The sequence below is a fragment of the Tamandua tetradactyla genome, chromosome X (assembly GCF_023851605.1).
Source record: "Tamandua tetradactyla isolate mTamTet1 chromosome X, mTamTet1.pri, whole genome shotgun sequence".
Classification (NCBI taxonomy): Eukaryota; Metazoa; Chordata; class Mammalia; order Pilosa; family Myrmecophagidae; genus Tamandua; species Tamandua tetradactyla.
In genome coordinates, this window is record NC_135353.1 from 98,151,835 (window position 1) to 98,165,007 (window position 13,173).

The 13,173-nt window shown below is 36.0% G+C and overlaps 1 protein-coding gene across 6 annotated transcripts in view; it reads left to right on the forward strand.

The window, feature by feature from the left end:
* PHKA1 (phosphorylase kinase regulatory subunit alpha 1) overlaps positions 1-13,173 on the forward strand; it is a 323,836-nt gene that overhangs the window by 9,108 nt on the left and 301,555 nt on the right. For all 6 annotated transcript variants that reach the window (XM_077146161.1, XM_077146162.1, XM_077146159.1 and 3 more), the window contains 2 exons: positions 433-480; positions 2,578-2,746. In XM_077146161.1, coding sequence (XP_077002276.1) covers positions 433-480; positions 2,578-2,746 — 217 coding nt within the window. The remainder of the gene's footprint in view (positions 1-432; positions 481-2,577; positions 2,747-13,173) is intronic.

Below are 13,173 nucleotides of genomic sequence, written 5' to 3' on the forward strand. Positions count from 1 at the left end.
GGTTCGATTCCCGGAGCCTGCCCATGCCAAAAAAAAAAAAGTAAATCTTGGCTAATTACGAAAAAATGAAAGCAGTGATGATCTGAGCCATAGGGAATGTTTTAGAATACCCTCATAACCTTATGGTTTTGGAGCTGACTTGCCCCTTTTCTCCAGGAGGAATGTCCTCTATAAGATAATTAGCTTATTTTTACATAAACCTGTTGGAGTTTGAAATTTTTCTTAACTTGAAGGAGTTACAAGCTGCAGCTTTTGATTCCACATTTAGCTGCAGTCTGCTTTTCTGTGTTCCTCTAAAGTAAATGCCACGTAAAGAGGAACCCAGGATAGGGTTACTTGTTCTCAAAAGGTCATGTACCAACTGCAGTTGCTGAGTAAATGCTCTTGCATTAAGGATGGTTATAACAGTCTCATTTCCATTTGTTTCTGCAGAGTGTAGTGAAGCTGATGAGGGGACTGCTACACTGCATGATCAGACAGGTATGGGATTGTTGACAGCATCTTCTCTAATAAAAGCATATTGTAATAGTATCTCTATCCCTTAGAGAATAGTTGCAGCTTATATATATTTTTCAACAAACAATGCATGCTAATTTCAGAAAATTGAGGGGGAAAATGTCACTCATAATTTTACCACACAATTACCACTGGAATGTTTCCTTCCAGTCTTTTCTTTTTCTTTACATAATGAATTTTTAATATGCTTCATCATTTTTATAATGCAATTATGGATATTGGATAAAGGATGATACGGGTATGTAAGCCCTTATCTGAAAACTTCGGGGCCAGATAAAATTTAGAATACAGAATTTTTCAGATTTTAAAAGGATGGCACAGTAAACCCACAACTTCACTTTTAAAAAAAGATAGCACAGGTGGTGATAGTAGTAGTACATTGTGAATATAATTAACACCACTGAATTTATATTTGAAAGTGGTTAAAATGGAAAAATTTACAGGGTAGTTATGTTATCAATAAACATTTTTAAAAACCATAGAACTGTACAAAACAAAGAGTGAACTCTAATGTAAACTATGGGCTGTAGTTAATATAATTATAATAATATTGATTCACCAATTGTAACAAAGGTACTGTACCAATGCAAAATGTTAATAATAGGGAAAACCATGAGGGTGGAGGAAATATATGAGAATTCTGTACTTTCTGCATGATTTTTCTGAAAACCTAAACCTTCCCTAGTAAAAGAAAATTAAAAAGAGACAAAAAAATAAATAGCGCAGTGCATATACCATGCATTATGTTATATTCCCAGTGGGTCCAGGACAATACTTTGTAATCAAAACATTTATATCTTGCTAAAGAAGTGCTCATGTTCACACTAAGTGGAATAAATCAAGACAATAAATAGCCGCATGTCCATTTGAATCAGAATTTCGACCAAATAAATTTTGGCGCAAAACTTAGGGGAAAATAACCTTTTTGAAGTGTTTTAATTTTAGGATTGCATGTAAGGGATCATGGATTTATATCTCTTTGCAGTAATTTGGATATTTCTGACCTGAAGTGAAGTTAAACATCCTTTCATGTGCAAATTGAAAATTTGTATTTCCTCTTCTGTGAATTGCCTGTTCTGTCCTAGTCTATTTTTCTTCTAGGTTATTCTTTCTTGTCTATTTGAGGAGTTCTTGTACATTATGGATATTAATCCTTTATGATATGTATTGAAAATATTTTTAGCTATCTGTTATCTTTTGAGTTTATGTACTGTTTCCATACAAAAGCATTTTACTTTTTTCAAGAGATCTTCAGGCATATTGTACACATTGAATCTGAGCTGTATTTCCTTGAGGTTTTATTAGAAGAAACTGAGGCCCAGATTGACAAAGTAATCATTCATAGAACACAACAAGTTTAAAGTAGAAAGAAATCAGTTCTGGGCTTCTGAACATCTGTATTAGTGTTCTGTCTATTGGATTATCTCATATCTGTCATTTCCTTATATTCCTCTGTCCTTGCTACTTTTCTTTTGTATTTTAGATATTTGCATTTTCCTACCTTTCCAAATAGTTTTAAAAATCACTAATTTCGTGAATCATAAAAGTATAATAGTTATTACCAAATATATGATGCAAAAATAATCAAATATATGTTTCAAGAGTTAAGTTCTTTTGGTTGCCCTTGGTACAATGTTTGCCTTTTGACCCCTGATTTCAGCTTTCTATCATACCTTTTCCCTGTTACTCTTGTGTATTTCTACCTCAAAATTCCTGGCTGTTTCAAGAACAAATGCATCTTTTTTTGCACTCAGTTATTTTTTATTAAGCTTTTCTAACTCATCCACTCTGAGCTTTAGTTTATATCTACAGTATGGCAAAACAATGATCTGAAAAGTGTAAGAGAAGCAATGAATAGGATATAGCTGGTTTCAGTTGGTATTATTTTCTAATTAAATTGCTTAAATTAAAAATATACATATTTTTGGAGTTAACAATGCATTTTAGATACTTACAATTGCCTGAAGAAGGAGTACAATATATATGTTAAGTACAAGAGAAGTCTGGTATGTAGGTTACTTACTCTGTATATCCTTCCTATCCTGTTTTGTTTTTTTTCAGGTAGATAAAGTAGAATCCTTCAAGTATAGTCAGAGTACCAAGGACAGCCTCCATGCCAAGTACAATACCAAGACCTGTGCCACTGTAGTAGGTGATGACCAATGGGGACACCTGCAGTTGGATGCTACCTCTGTATACCTGCTCTTCTTGGCACAAATGACTGCCTCAGGTCAGTACAAGGAGAGAAGTATCGGGAGCCTTTGAAGTGTGGAGCAATTGCTCTGGCACATGTGGCTTCTCCAAAGGTATTGGCCAGAAGACAACATAGCTTGTGCTAAGTAGCTCAAAGATGAACCTCGGAAACATAACATTTTGCAAATTGTATACAGAGTGAGAAGCAACTCTGAGGTCTAGTTAACATTCTTTTACATTGAGAAACAAGTCAGGGGTATTAGTTAATATTCTTTTTACTTTGAAAAGTAGAAAATCTGGGATAGAATTTCTTTAGATGTGTATTTTTATTTTTTTAATCCTGATAACATGAGAAAAGAAGGGCTAAGGTTTATTGCTTGTTATCATACTGTATATGGATAAGCCTTCAGTTAGTAGAAATATAAATTTTTATGAATATATTATAAACCAGACATCCTGTTTATAGGTATGTAAATTATATTAAGGGAATTAGCTTAAGAGACACATTTCAAATGTTTATTTTTTATTATTGAATAGAACCTCTTTTTCAGATGGTTTTGTTAATATCCTTATATGCTTTAACTGGGAAAGGAAGGTGTATGAAATAATATCCCTTTTATGTCTCCTAAATTGAGGGAATTGGGAATCTGAATTTCACCCAGTTTGTAAGATAAATAGGATCTTTGCCAGATCCTCCTGAGTATGTAAATACACTTCTTCCCAATACCATATTTTTGTTATTTATTTAAATTTAGTAATACATTTTATTTAACCTAGTATATCCAAAATGTTATCATTTAAACATGTAGTCAATATGAAATTTATTAATGAGATATTTTACTTTTTTTTTTTTTGATGAAGACTTCAAGATCCACAGTGTATTTTACGCTTACAGCACATCTCAATTAGGATGCTAAATTTTCACTGGAAATACTTACTCTGAATTTAGATTTCATAAAATTTACAAATGAAAAGATTATTCCAAAGTTACTTAAAGTTTTCTATTAGGTGACTCAAGTATTCATTTTCAAATTTAAATGAATTCAAATTAAATTAAATTAATAATTTTGTCCCACAGTTTCAAAAGCTACATTTCAAGTGCTCAAAAGTCACATGTAGCTAGTGGCTACTGTATTAGACAGTGTAGATCTAGAGCAGGGGTCTGCCAACTTTTGCTGTAAAGATCGAAATAAATGTTTTCAGTTTTGAGGGTATATGATCTCTGTTGCAGCTACCCAATTCTGCCATTGTGGTGCGAAAGCAGTTATACACAGTACATAATTGAATGGGTGATGCTGTAAATTATTTTTTGTAAAATTTTGTTTACAGATAAAGTATAAATAAGGAGAAGGTCTGAATTTGGTCCCCTGGCTGTAATATGCTGACCTCTGCTCTAGTGGAACTTTAATTTCCTCATCTGTTAAATGGATTTTCTGATTAAATGCTGTTAAATGTAAATGAATAAATGCATAAAAGGCAGGGAGTAGAGTGCCTACCTCTATAATTCTTCTAAAAATTTTTCTTTACCTATTGAAAACTGATTCATTCCATTTATAAGCAGTGATTTTTTTCCCTTTTGAATTTTTATTCTGGTCACATAAAAATGTTATATATATATATAATAAAATTTCATATATTAACCATTTTTAAGTGTACAATTCAATGGTATTAATTACATTCACAGTATTGTGCTGCAATCACCATCATCCATTACCAAGTTTTTCATCACTCCAAATAGAAGCTCTGTACCTATTAAGCAATAGGTTCTCATTCTCCCCTCTCCACCTCTGATAACCTGTAATCTACTTTCTGTATCTATAAATTAACTTATTCTAAATATTTAATGTAAGTGGAATCATACACTATTTGTCCTTTTGTGTCTGGCTAATTTCACTCAGCTTAATGTTTTCAAAGTTCATTCATGTTGTAGTGTATATCAGAACTTCATTCACCTTTTTTTTTTTCTGCATGGGCAGGCACTGGGAAATGAACCCGGGTCTCCAGCATGGCAGGCGAGACCTCTGCCATTGAGCTGCCATTGCCCCCCACTTCATTCATTTTATAGCTGAATAATATTCCATTGTATGTGTATATCATTAATTTGTTTAACCATTCATCTGTTGGTGGACACTTGGATTGATTCCACCTTTTGGGTATTGTGAATTATACTGCTGCTATGAGTAATGTTGTTAAGTATCTCTTTGAGTTTAAATTCCTTTAAGTACATACTTAGAAGTAGAATTGCTGAGTTATATGGTAATTATGTGTTTAGTTTTTTGAGGAAACTGTTTTCCACAACTGCATAATTTTACAATCCCAACACCAATATATGAGACTCCCAATTTCTCACCATCCTCATCAACACTCGTTATTTTCCGTATTTTTAATAATAGCCTTCATGGTGTGAAGTGGTATCTCACTGTGGTTTTGATTTGCATTTCCATAATAACTAATGATGTTGAACATCTTTTCTGTGGTTATTGTCCATTTCTGTATCTTTGGAGTGCTGTCTATTCCAGTCCTTTGCCCATTTTTAAATTCAGTTGTCTTTTGTTTTATTTTTGTGGGATCGGTGGTTATGTCTCCTCCTCTATTTCTGATTTTATTTATTTGCACCCTTTCTCTTTTTTTTAGTCAACCTAGCTAAGGGTCTATAGATTTTATTGATTTTCTCAAAGAACCAATGTCTGATTTTGTTGATTTTCTCATTTGTTTTCATGTTCTCAATTTCATTTATTTCTGCTCTAATCTTCGTTATTTCTTTCCTTTTATTTGCTTTGGGGTTAGTTTGCAGTTCTTTCTCTAATTCTTCCAAGTGAACAGTTAATGCCTCAATTTTTGCTCTTTTTCTTTTTTAATATAGGTATTTAAGTAATAAATTTTCCTCTCAGTACTGCCTTTGCTGCATCCCATAAATTTAAAAAAATTTTTATTGATACAACAACGTACAATCACATACATTCTTATGTGATTGAATGAATGTGATAAGAATGAATCACATACATTCTTAACATGTGAATATTCCATACATGGTGTATAATCAGTGGCTCACAATATCATCACATAGTTGTATATTCTTTGCCATGCTCGTTTTTTAGAACATTTGCATCACTCCAGAAAAAAGAAATGAAAAGAAAAAACTCATACATACCACACCCCTTACCCCTCCCTCTCGTTGACCACTAGTATTTCCATCTATCCAGTATATATACTTTTTAATTTTAACATTTATTCGCCCTATTACTTATTTATTTTAATCCCTATGCTTTACTCATCTGTCCATACATTAGATAAAAGCAGCATCAGACACAAGGTTTTCATAATCACACAGTCACCTTGTGAAAGCTATATCATTATATAATCATCTTCAAGAAACATGGCTACTGGAACACAGCTCTACATTTTCAGGCAGTTCCCTCCAGCCTCTCTGTCACACCTTAACTAAAAAGGTGATATTTATTTAATGTGTAAGAATAACCTCCAGGATAACCTCTTGACTCTGTTTGAAATCACTCAGCCATTAAAACTTTTTGTCTCATTTCTCTCTTCCTTTTGGTCAAGAAGATTTTCTCAATCCCTTGATGTTGAGTCATTCTAGGATTTTTGTCCCACGTTGCCGGGAAGGTCCACACCCCGGGAGTCATGTCCCACGTAGAGAGGGGGAGGGCAGTGAGTTCGCTTGTCATGTTGTCTGAGAGAGAGAGGCCGCATCTGAGCAACAAAAGGTTCTCTGGGGGTGACTCTTAGGCCTAATTTTTTTGCTTTTTTACATGGGCAGGCACCGGGAATCGAACCCAGGTCCTCGGGCATGGCAGGCAAGCACTCTTACCTGCTGAGCCACCGTGGCCCGCCCTTAGGCCTGATTTTAAGTAGGCTTAGCCTATCCTTTGTGGGGATAAATTTCATATGAACAAACACTAAGATTGAGGGCTCTGCCTGTTGCATTGGTTGTCTCCACTGCTTGTGAGAATATCAGGAATTCTCCACATGGGGAAGTTGAATTTTCCCACTTTCTCACCATTCCCCGAAGGGGACTTTGCAAATACTTTTTTTTTTAATTAATTAAAAAAAAAGAAATTAACACAACATTTAGAAATCATTCCATTCTACATATGCAATCAATAATTCTTAATATCATCACATAGATGTATGATCATCATTTCTTAGTACATTTGCATCGATTTAGGAAAAGAACTAGCAAAACAACAGAAAAAGATATAGAATGTTAATATAGAGAAAAAAATAAAAATAGTAATAATAATAAAAGGTAAAAAATATATATATAAAAAAGGAAAAAGAAAAAACAAAAGACACAAACAAACAAACAAACAAAAAACTATAGCTCAGATGCAGCTTCATTCAGTGTTTTAACATAATTACATTACAATTAGGTATTATTGTGCTGTCCATTTTTGAGTTTTTGTATCTAGTCCTGTTGCACAGTCTGTATCCTTTCAGCTCCAATTACCCACTATCTTACCCTGTTTCTAATTCCTGCTGGTCTCTGTTACCAATGACATATTCCAAGTTTATTCTCGAATGTCGGTTCACATCAGTGGGACCATACAGTATTTGTCCTTTAGTTTTTGGCTAGACTCACTCAGCATAATGTTCTCCAGGTCCACCCATGTTATTACATGCTTCATAAGTTTATTCTGTCTTAAAGCTGCATAATATTCCATCGTATGTATATACCACAGTTTGTTTAGCCACTCGTCTGTTGATGGACATTTTGGCTGTTTCCATCTCTTTGCAATTGTAAATAATGCTGCTATAAACATTGGTGTGCAAATGTCCGTTTGTGTCTTTGCCCTTAAGTCCTTTGAGTAGATACCTAGCAATGGTATTGCTGGGTCGTATGGCAATTCTATATTCAGTTTTTTGAGGTACCGCCAAACTGCCTTCCACACTGGTTGCACCATTTGACATTCCCACCAACAGTGGATAAGTGTGCCTCTTTCTCCGCATCCTCTCCAGCACTTGTCATTTTCTGTTGTGTTGATAATGGCCATTCTGGTGGGTGTGAGATGATATCTCACTGTGGTTTTGATTTGCATTTCTCTAATGGCCAGAGACATTGAGCATCTCTTCATGTGCCTTTTGGCCATTTGTATTTCCTCTTCTGAGAGGTGTCTGTCCAAGTCTTTTTCCCATTTTGTAATTGGGTTGGCTGTCTTTCTGTGGTTGAGTTGAACAATCTCTTTATAAATTCTGGATACTAGGCCTTTATTTGATATGTCGTTTCCAAATATTGTCTCCCATTGTGTAGGCTGTCTTTCTACTTTCTTGATAAAGTTCTTTGATGCACAAAAGTGTTTAATTTTGAGGAGCTCCCATTTATTTCTTTCTTTCTTCAGTGCTCTTGCTTTAGGTGTAAGGTCCATAAAACTGCCTCCAATTGTAAGTTTCATAAGATATCTCCCTACATTTTCCTCTAACTGTTTTATGGTCTTAGACCTAATGTTTAGATCTTTGATCTATTTTCAGTTAACTTTTGTATAGGATGTGAGATACGGGTCCTCTTTCATTCTTCTGCATATGGATATCCAGTTCTCTAGGCACCATTTATTGAAGAGACTGTTCTGTCCCAGGTGAGTTGGCTTGACTGCCTTATCAAAGATCAAATGTCCATAGATGAGAGGGTCTATATCTGAGCACTCTATTCGATTCCATTGGTCGATATATCTATCTTTATGCCAATACCATGCTGTTTTGACCACTGTGGCTTCATAATATGCCTTAAAGTCCGGCAGCGTGAGACCTCCAGCTTCGTTTTTTTTCCTCAAGATACGTTTAGCAATTTGGGGCACCCTGCCCTTCCAGATAAATTTGCTTATTGGTTTTTCTATTTCTGAAAAATAAGTTGTTGGGATTTTGATTGGTATTGCATTGAATCTGTAAATCAATTTAGGTAGGATTGACATCTTAACTATATTTAGTCTTCCAATCCATGAACACAGTATGCCCTTCCATCTATTTAGGTCTTCTGTGATTTCTTTTAACAGTTTTTTGTAGTTTTCTTTGTATAGGTTTTTTGTCTCTTTAGTTAAATTTATTCCTAGGTATTTTATTCTTTTAGTTGCAATTGTAAATGGGATTCGTTTCTTGATTTCCCCCTCCGCTTGTTCATTGCTAGTGTATAGAAATGCTACAAATTTTTGAATGTTGATCTTATAACCTACCACTTTGCTGTACTCATTTATTAGCTCTAGTAGTTTTGTTGTGGATTTTTCCAGGTTTTCGACGTATAGTATATCGTCTGCAAACAGTGATAGTTTTACTTCTTCCTTTCCAATTTTGATGCCTTGTATTTCCTTTTCTTGTCTAATTGCTCTGGCTAGAACCTCCAACATGATGTTGAATAATAGTGGTGACAATGGACATCCTTGTCTTGTTCCTGATCTTAGGGGGAAAGTTTTCAATTTTTCCCCATTGAGGATGATATTAGCTGTGGGTTTTTCATATATACCCTCTATCATTTTAAGGAAGTTCCCTTGTGTTCCTATCTTTTGAAGTGTTTTCAACAGGAAAGGATGTTGAATCTTGTCAAATGCCTTCTCTGCATCAATTGAGAGGATCATGTGATTTTTCTGCTTTGATTTGTTGATATGGTGTATTACATTAATTGGTTTTCTTATGTTGAACCATCTTTGCATACCTGGGATGAATCCTACTTGGTCATGATGTATAATTCTTTTAATGTGTTGTTGGATTCGATTTACTAGAATTTTGTTGAGGATTTTTGCATCTATATTCATTAGAGAGATTGGTCTGTAGTTTTCTTTTTTTGTAATATCTTTGCCTGGTTTTGGTATGAGGGTGATGTTGGCTTCATAGAATGAATTAGGTAGCTTTCCCTCCACTTCGATTTTTTTGAAGAGTTTGAGGAGAGTTGCTACTAATTCTTTCTGGAATGTTTGGTAAAATTCACATGTGAAGCCGTCTGGTCCTGGATTTTTCTTTTTGGGAAGCTTTTGAATGACTGATTCAATTTCTTTACTTGTGATTGGTTTGTTGAGGTCATCTATTTCTTCTTGAGTCAAAGTTGGTTGTTCATGCCTTTCCAGGAACCTGTCCATTTCATCTAAATTGTTGTATTTATTAGCATAAAGTTGTTCATAGTATCCTGTTATTACCTCCTTTATTTCTGTGAGGTCAGTGGTTATGTCTCCTCTTCCATTTCTGATCTTATTTATTTGCATTCTCTCTCTTCTTCTTTTTGTCAATCTTGCTAAGGGCCCATCAATCTTATTGATTTTCTCATAGAACCAACTTCTGGTCTTATTGATTTTCTCTATTTTCATGTTTTCCATTTCATTTATTTCTGCTCTAATCTTTGTTATTTCTTTCCTTTTGCTTGCTTTGGGGTTAGTTTGCTGTTCTTTCTCCAGTTTTTCCAAGTGGACAGTTAATTCCTGAATTTTTTCCTTTTCTTCTTTTCTGATATAGGCATTTAGGGCAATAAATTTCCCCCTTAGCACTGCCTTTGCTGCATCCCATAGGTTTTGATATGTTGTGTTTTCATTTTCATTCGCCTTGAGATATTTACTAATTTCTCTTGCAATTTCTTCTTTGACCCACTCGTTTAAGAGTGTGTTGTTGAGCCTCCACGCATTTGTGAATTTTCTGGCACTCGGCCTATTATTGATTTCTAACTTCATTCCTTTATGATCCAAGAAAGTGTTGTGTATGATTTCAATCTTTTTAAATTTGTTAAGACTTGCTTTGTGACCCAGCATATGGTCTATCTTTGAGAATGATCCATGAGCACTTGAGAAAGAGGTGTATCCTGCTGTTGTGGAATGTAATGTCCTATAAATGTCTGTTAAGTCTAGCTCATTTATTGTAATATTCAAATTCTCTATTTCTTTATTGATCCTCTGTCTAGATGTTCTGTCCATTGATGAGAGTGGTGAATTGAAGTCTCCAACTATTATGGTATATGTGCCTATTTCCCTTTTAAGTGTTTGCAGTGTATTCCTCACCTATTTTGGGGCATTCTGGTTCGGTGCATAAATATTTATGATTGTTATGTCTTCTTGTTTAATTGTTCCTTTTATTAGTAGATAGTGTCCTTTTTTGTCTCGTTTAGCTGTTTTACATTTGAAGTCTAATTTGTTGGATATTAGTATAGCTACTCCTGCTATTTTCTGGTTGTTATTTGCATGAAATATCTTTTCCCAACCTTTCACTTTCAACCTATGTTTATCTTTGGGTCTAAGATGTGTTTCCTGTAGACAGCATATAGAAGGATCCTGGTTTTTAATCCATTCTGCCAATCTATGTCTTTTGATTGGAAAATTCAGTCCATTAACATTTAGTGTTATTACTGTTTGGATAATATTTTCCTCTACCATTTTGCCTTTTGTATTATATATATCATATCTGATTTTCCTTCTTTCTACACTCTTCTCCATACCTCTCTCTTCTGTCTTTTTGTATCTGACTCTAGTGCTCCCTTTAGTATTTCTTGCAGAGCTGGTCTCTTGGTCACAAATTCTCTCAGTGACTTTTTGTCTGAGAATGTTTTAATTTCTCCTTCATTATTGAAGGACATTTTTGCTGGATATAGAAGTCTTGGTTGGCAGTTTTTCTCTTTTAGTAATTTAAATATATCATCCCACTGTCTTCTAGCTTCCGTGGTTTCTGCTGAGAAATCTACACATAGTCTTATTGGGTTTCCCTTGTATGTGATGGATTGTTTTTCTCTTGCTGCTTTCAAGATCCTCTCTTTCTCTTTGACCTTTGACATTCTAACTAGTAAGTGTCTTGGAGAATGCCTATTTGGGTCTATTCTCTTTGGGGTGCGCTGCACTTCTTCGATCTATAATTTTAGGTCTTTCATAAGAGTTGGGAAATTTTCAGTGATAATTTCTTCCATTAGTTTTTCTCCTCCTTTTCCCTTCTCTTCTCCTTCTGGGACACCCACAGCACGTATATTTGTGCGCTTCATATTGTCATTCATTTTCCTGATCCCCTGCTCAAAATTTTCCATTATTTTCCCTGTAGTTTCTGTTTCTTTTTGGAATTCAGATGTTCCATCCTCCAGTTCACTAATTCTATCTTCTGTCTCTTTAAATCTACCATTGTAGGTATCCATTGTTTTTTCCATCTTTTCTACTTTGTCCTTCACTCCCATAAGTTTTGTGATTTGTTTTTTCATATTTTCTGTTTCTTCTTTTTGTTCAGCTCATGTCTTGTTCATGTCCTCCCTCAATTTATTGACTTGGTTTTTGAAGAGGTTTTCCATTTCTGTTCGTATATTCAGAATTAGTTGTCTCAGCTCCTGTATCTCATTTGAACTATTGGTTTGTTCTTTTGACTGGGCCATATCTTCAATTTTCCGAGCATGATCCACTATTTTCTGCTGGCGTCTGGGCATTTAATCAGATTCCCCTGGGTGTGGGACCCAGCAGGTTGAAAGATTCTTCTGTGAAATCTTTGGGCTCTGTTTTTCTTATCCTGCCTCGTAGGTGGCGCTCGTGGCGCTCGTCTGTCTGCGGGTCCCACCAGTAAAAGATGCTGTGGCTCCTTTAACTTTGGAAAATTCTCGCTGTGGGGGCAGGTCGCCAGTCGAAGCGGCTTGGGGGAGTGCCAATCCGAATCTCCCAGCCGGCCCGGGACGCCAAGAGTGGCAGGAGCGTGCCGTCCGCCGTGGCTTGAGGGAGTGCCTATCTGACGTTCCCAGCCGGACCGGCAAGCCACGTGTGTGGAAGGGACTCCGGTCGTCTGTCTCCGCGGCTTAGGGGACCTCCAATCCAATTCTCCCAGCCGGTCCAGGGGGCCGCGCGTGTGGGGGGGCGCCAGCCGCCATGGCTTGAGGGGACCACCTGTCCAATTTTCCCAGCCGGCCCAGGAAGGAGGGAGGGAGGGACTCCGGCCGCCAGCCGCCCCGGCCCGGGGAAGCATGCTCCTCGGTGATCTCACCACAGCGGATTCTCCCTGCCGGTTCAGCCGTTCCAGAATGGTGTACGCTGCCTTTTTGGTCTCTGTCATGGCTCCAGGAGCTGTTCTGTACCGTTTCTATTTCTTTAGTAGCTGTTCTGGAGGAGGAACTAATACCTGCACATCTTACTAAGCCGCCGTCTTCTCCAGAAGTGCAAATACTTTTTAATTCACTGTTCAAATCATTCTATCCCATAATTTTTTTGTGGGGGGTGCATGGTCTGGAAATGAAACCCAGGTCTCCCACATGGAAGGTGGGCATTCTAACCACTGAACTACCTGTGCACCCTACTATCCCATAAATTTTTATGTGTTGTGTTTTCATTTTCATCTGCCTCGAGATATTGACTGACTTCTCTTGTAATTTTTTCCTTGACCTACTGGTTGTTTAAGCGTTTGTTGTTTAGCCTCCATAAATTTGTGAATTTCTGGTCCTCTCCCTGTTACTGATTTCTAACTTCATTGCATTATGATCCGAGAAGGTGTTTTGTTTGATTTTGATCTTTTTAAATTTATTGA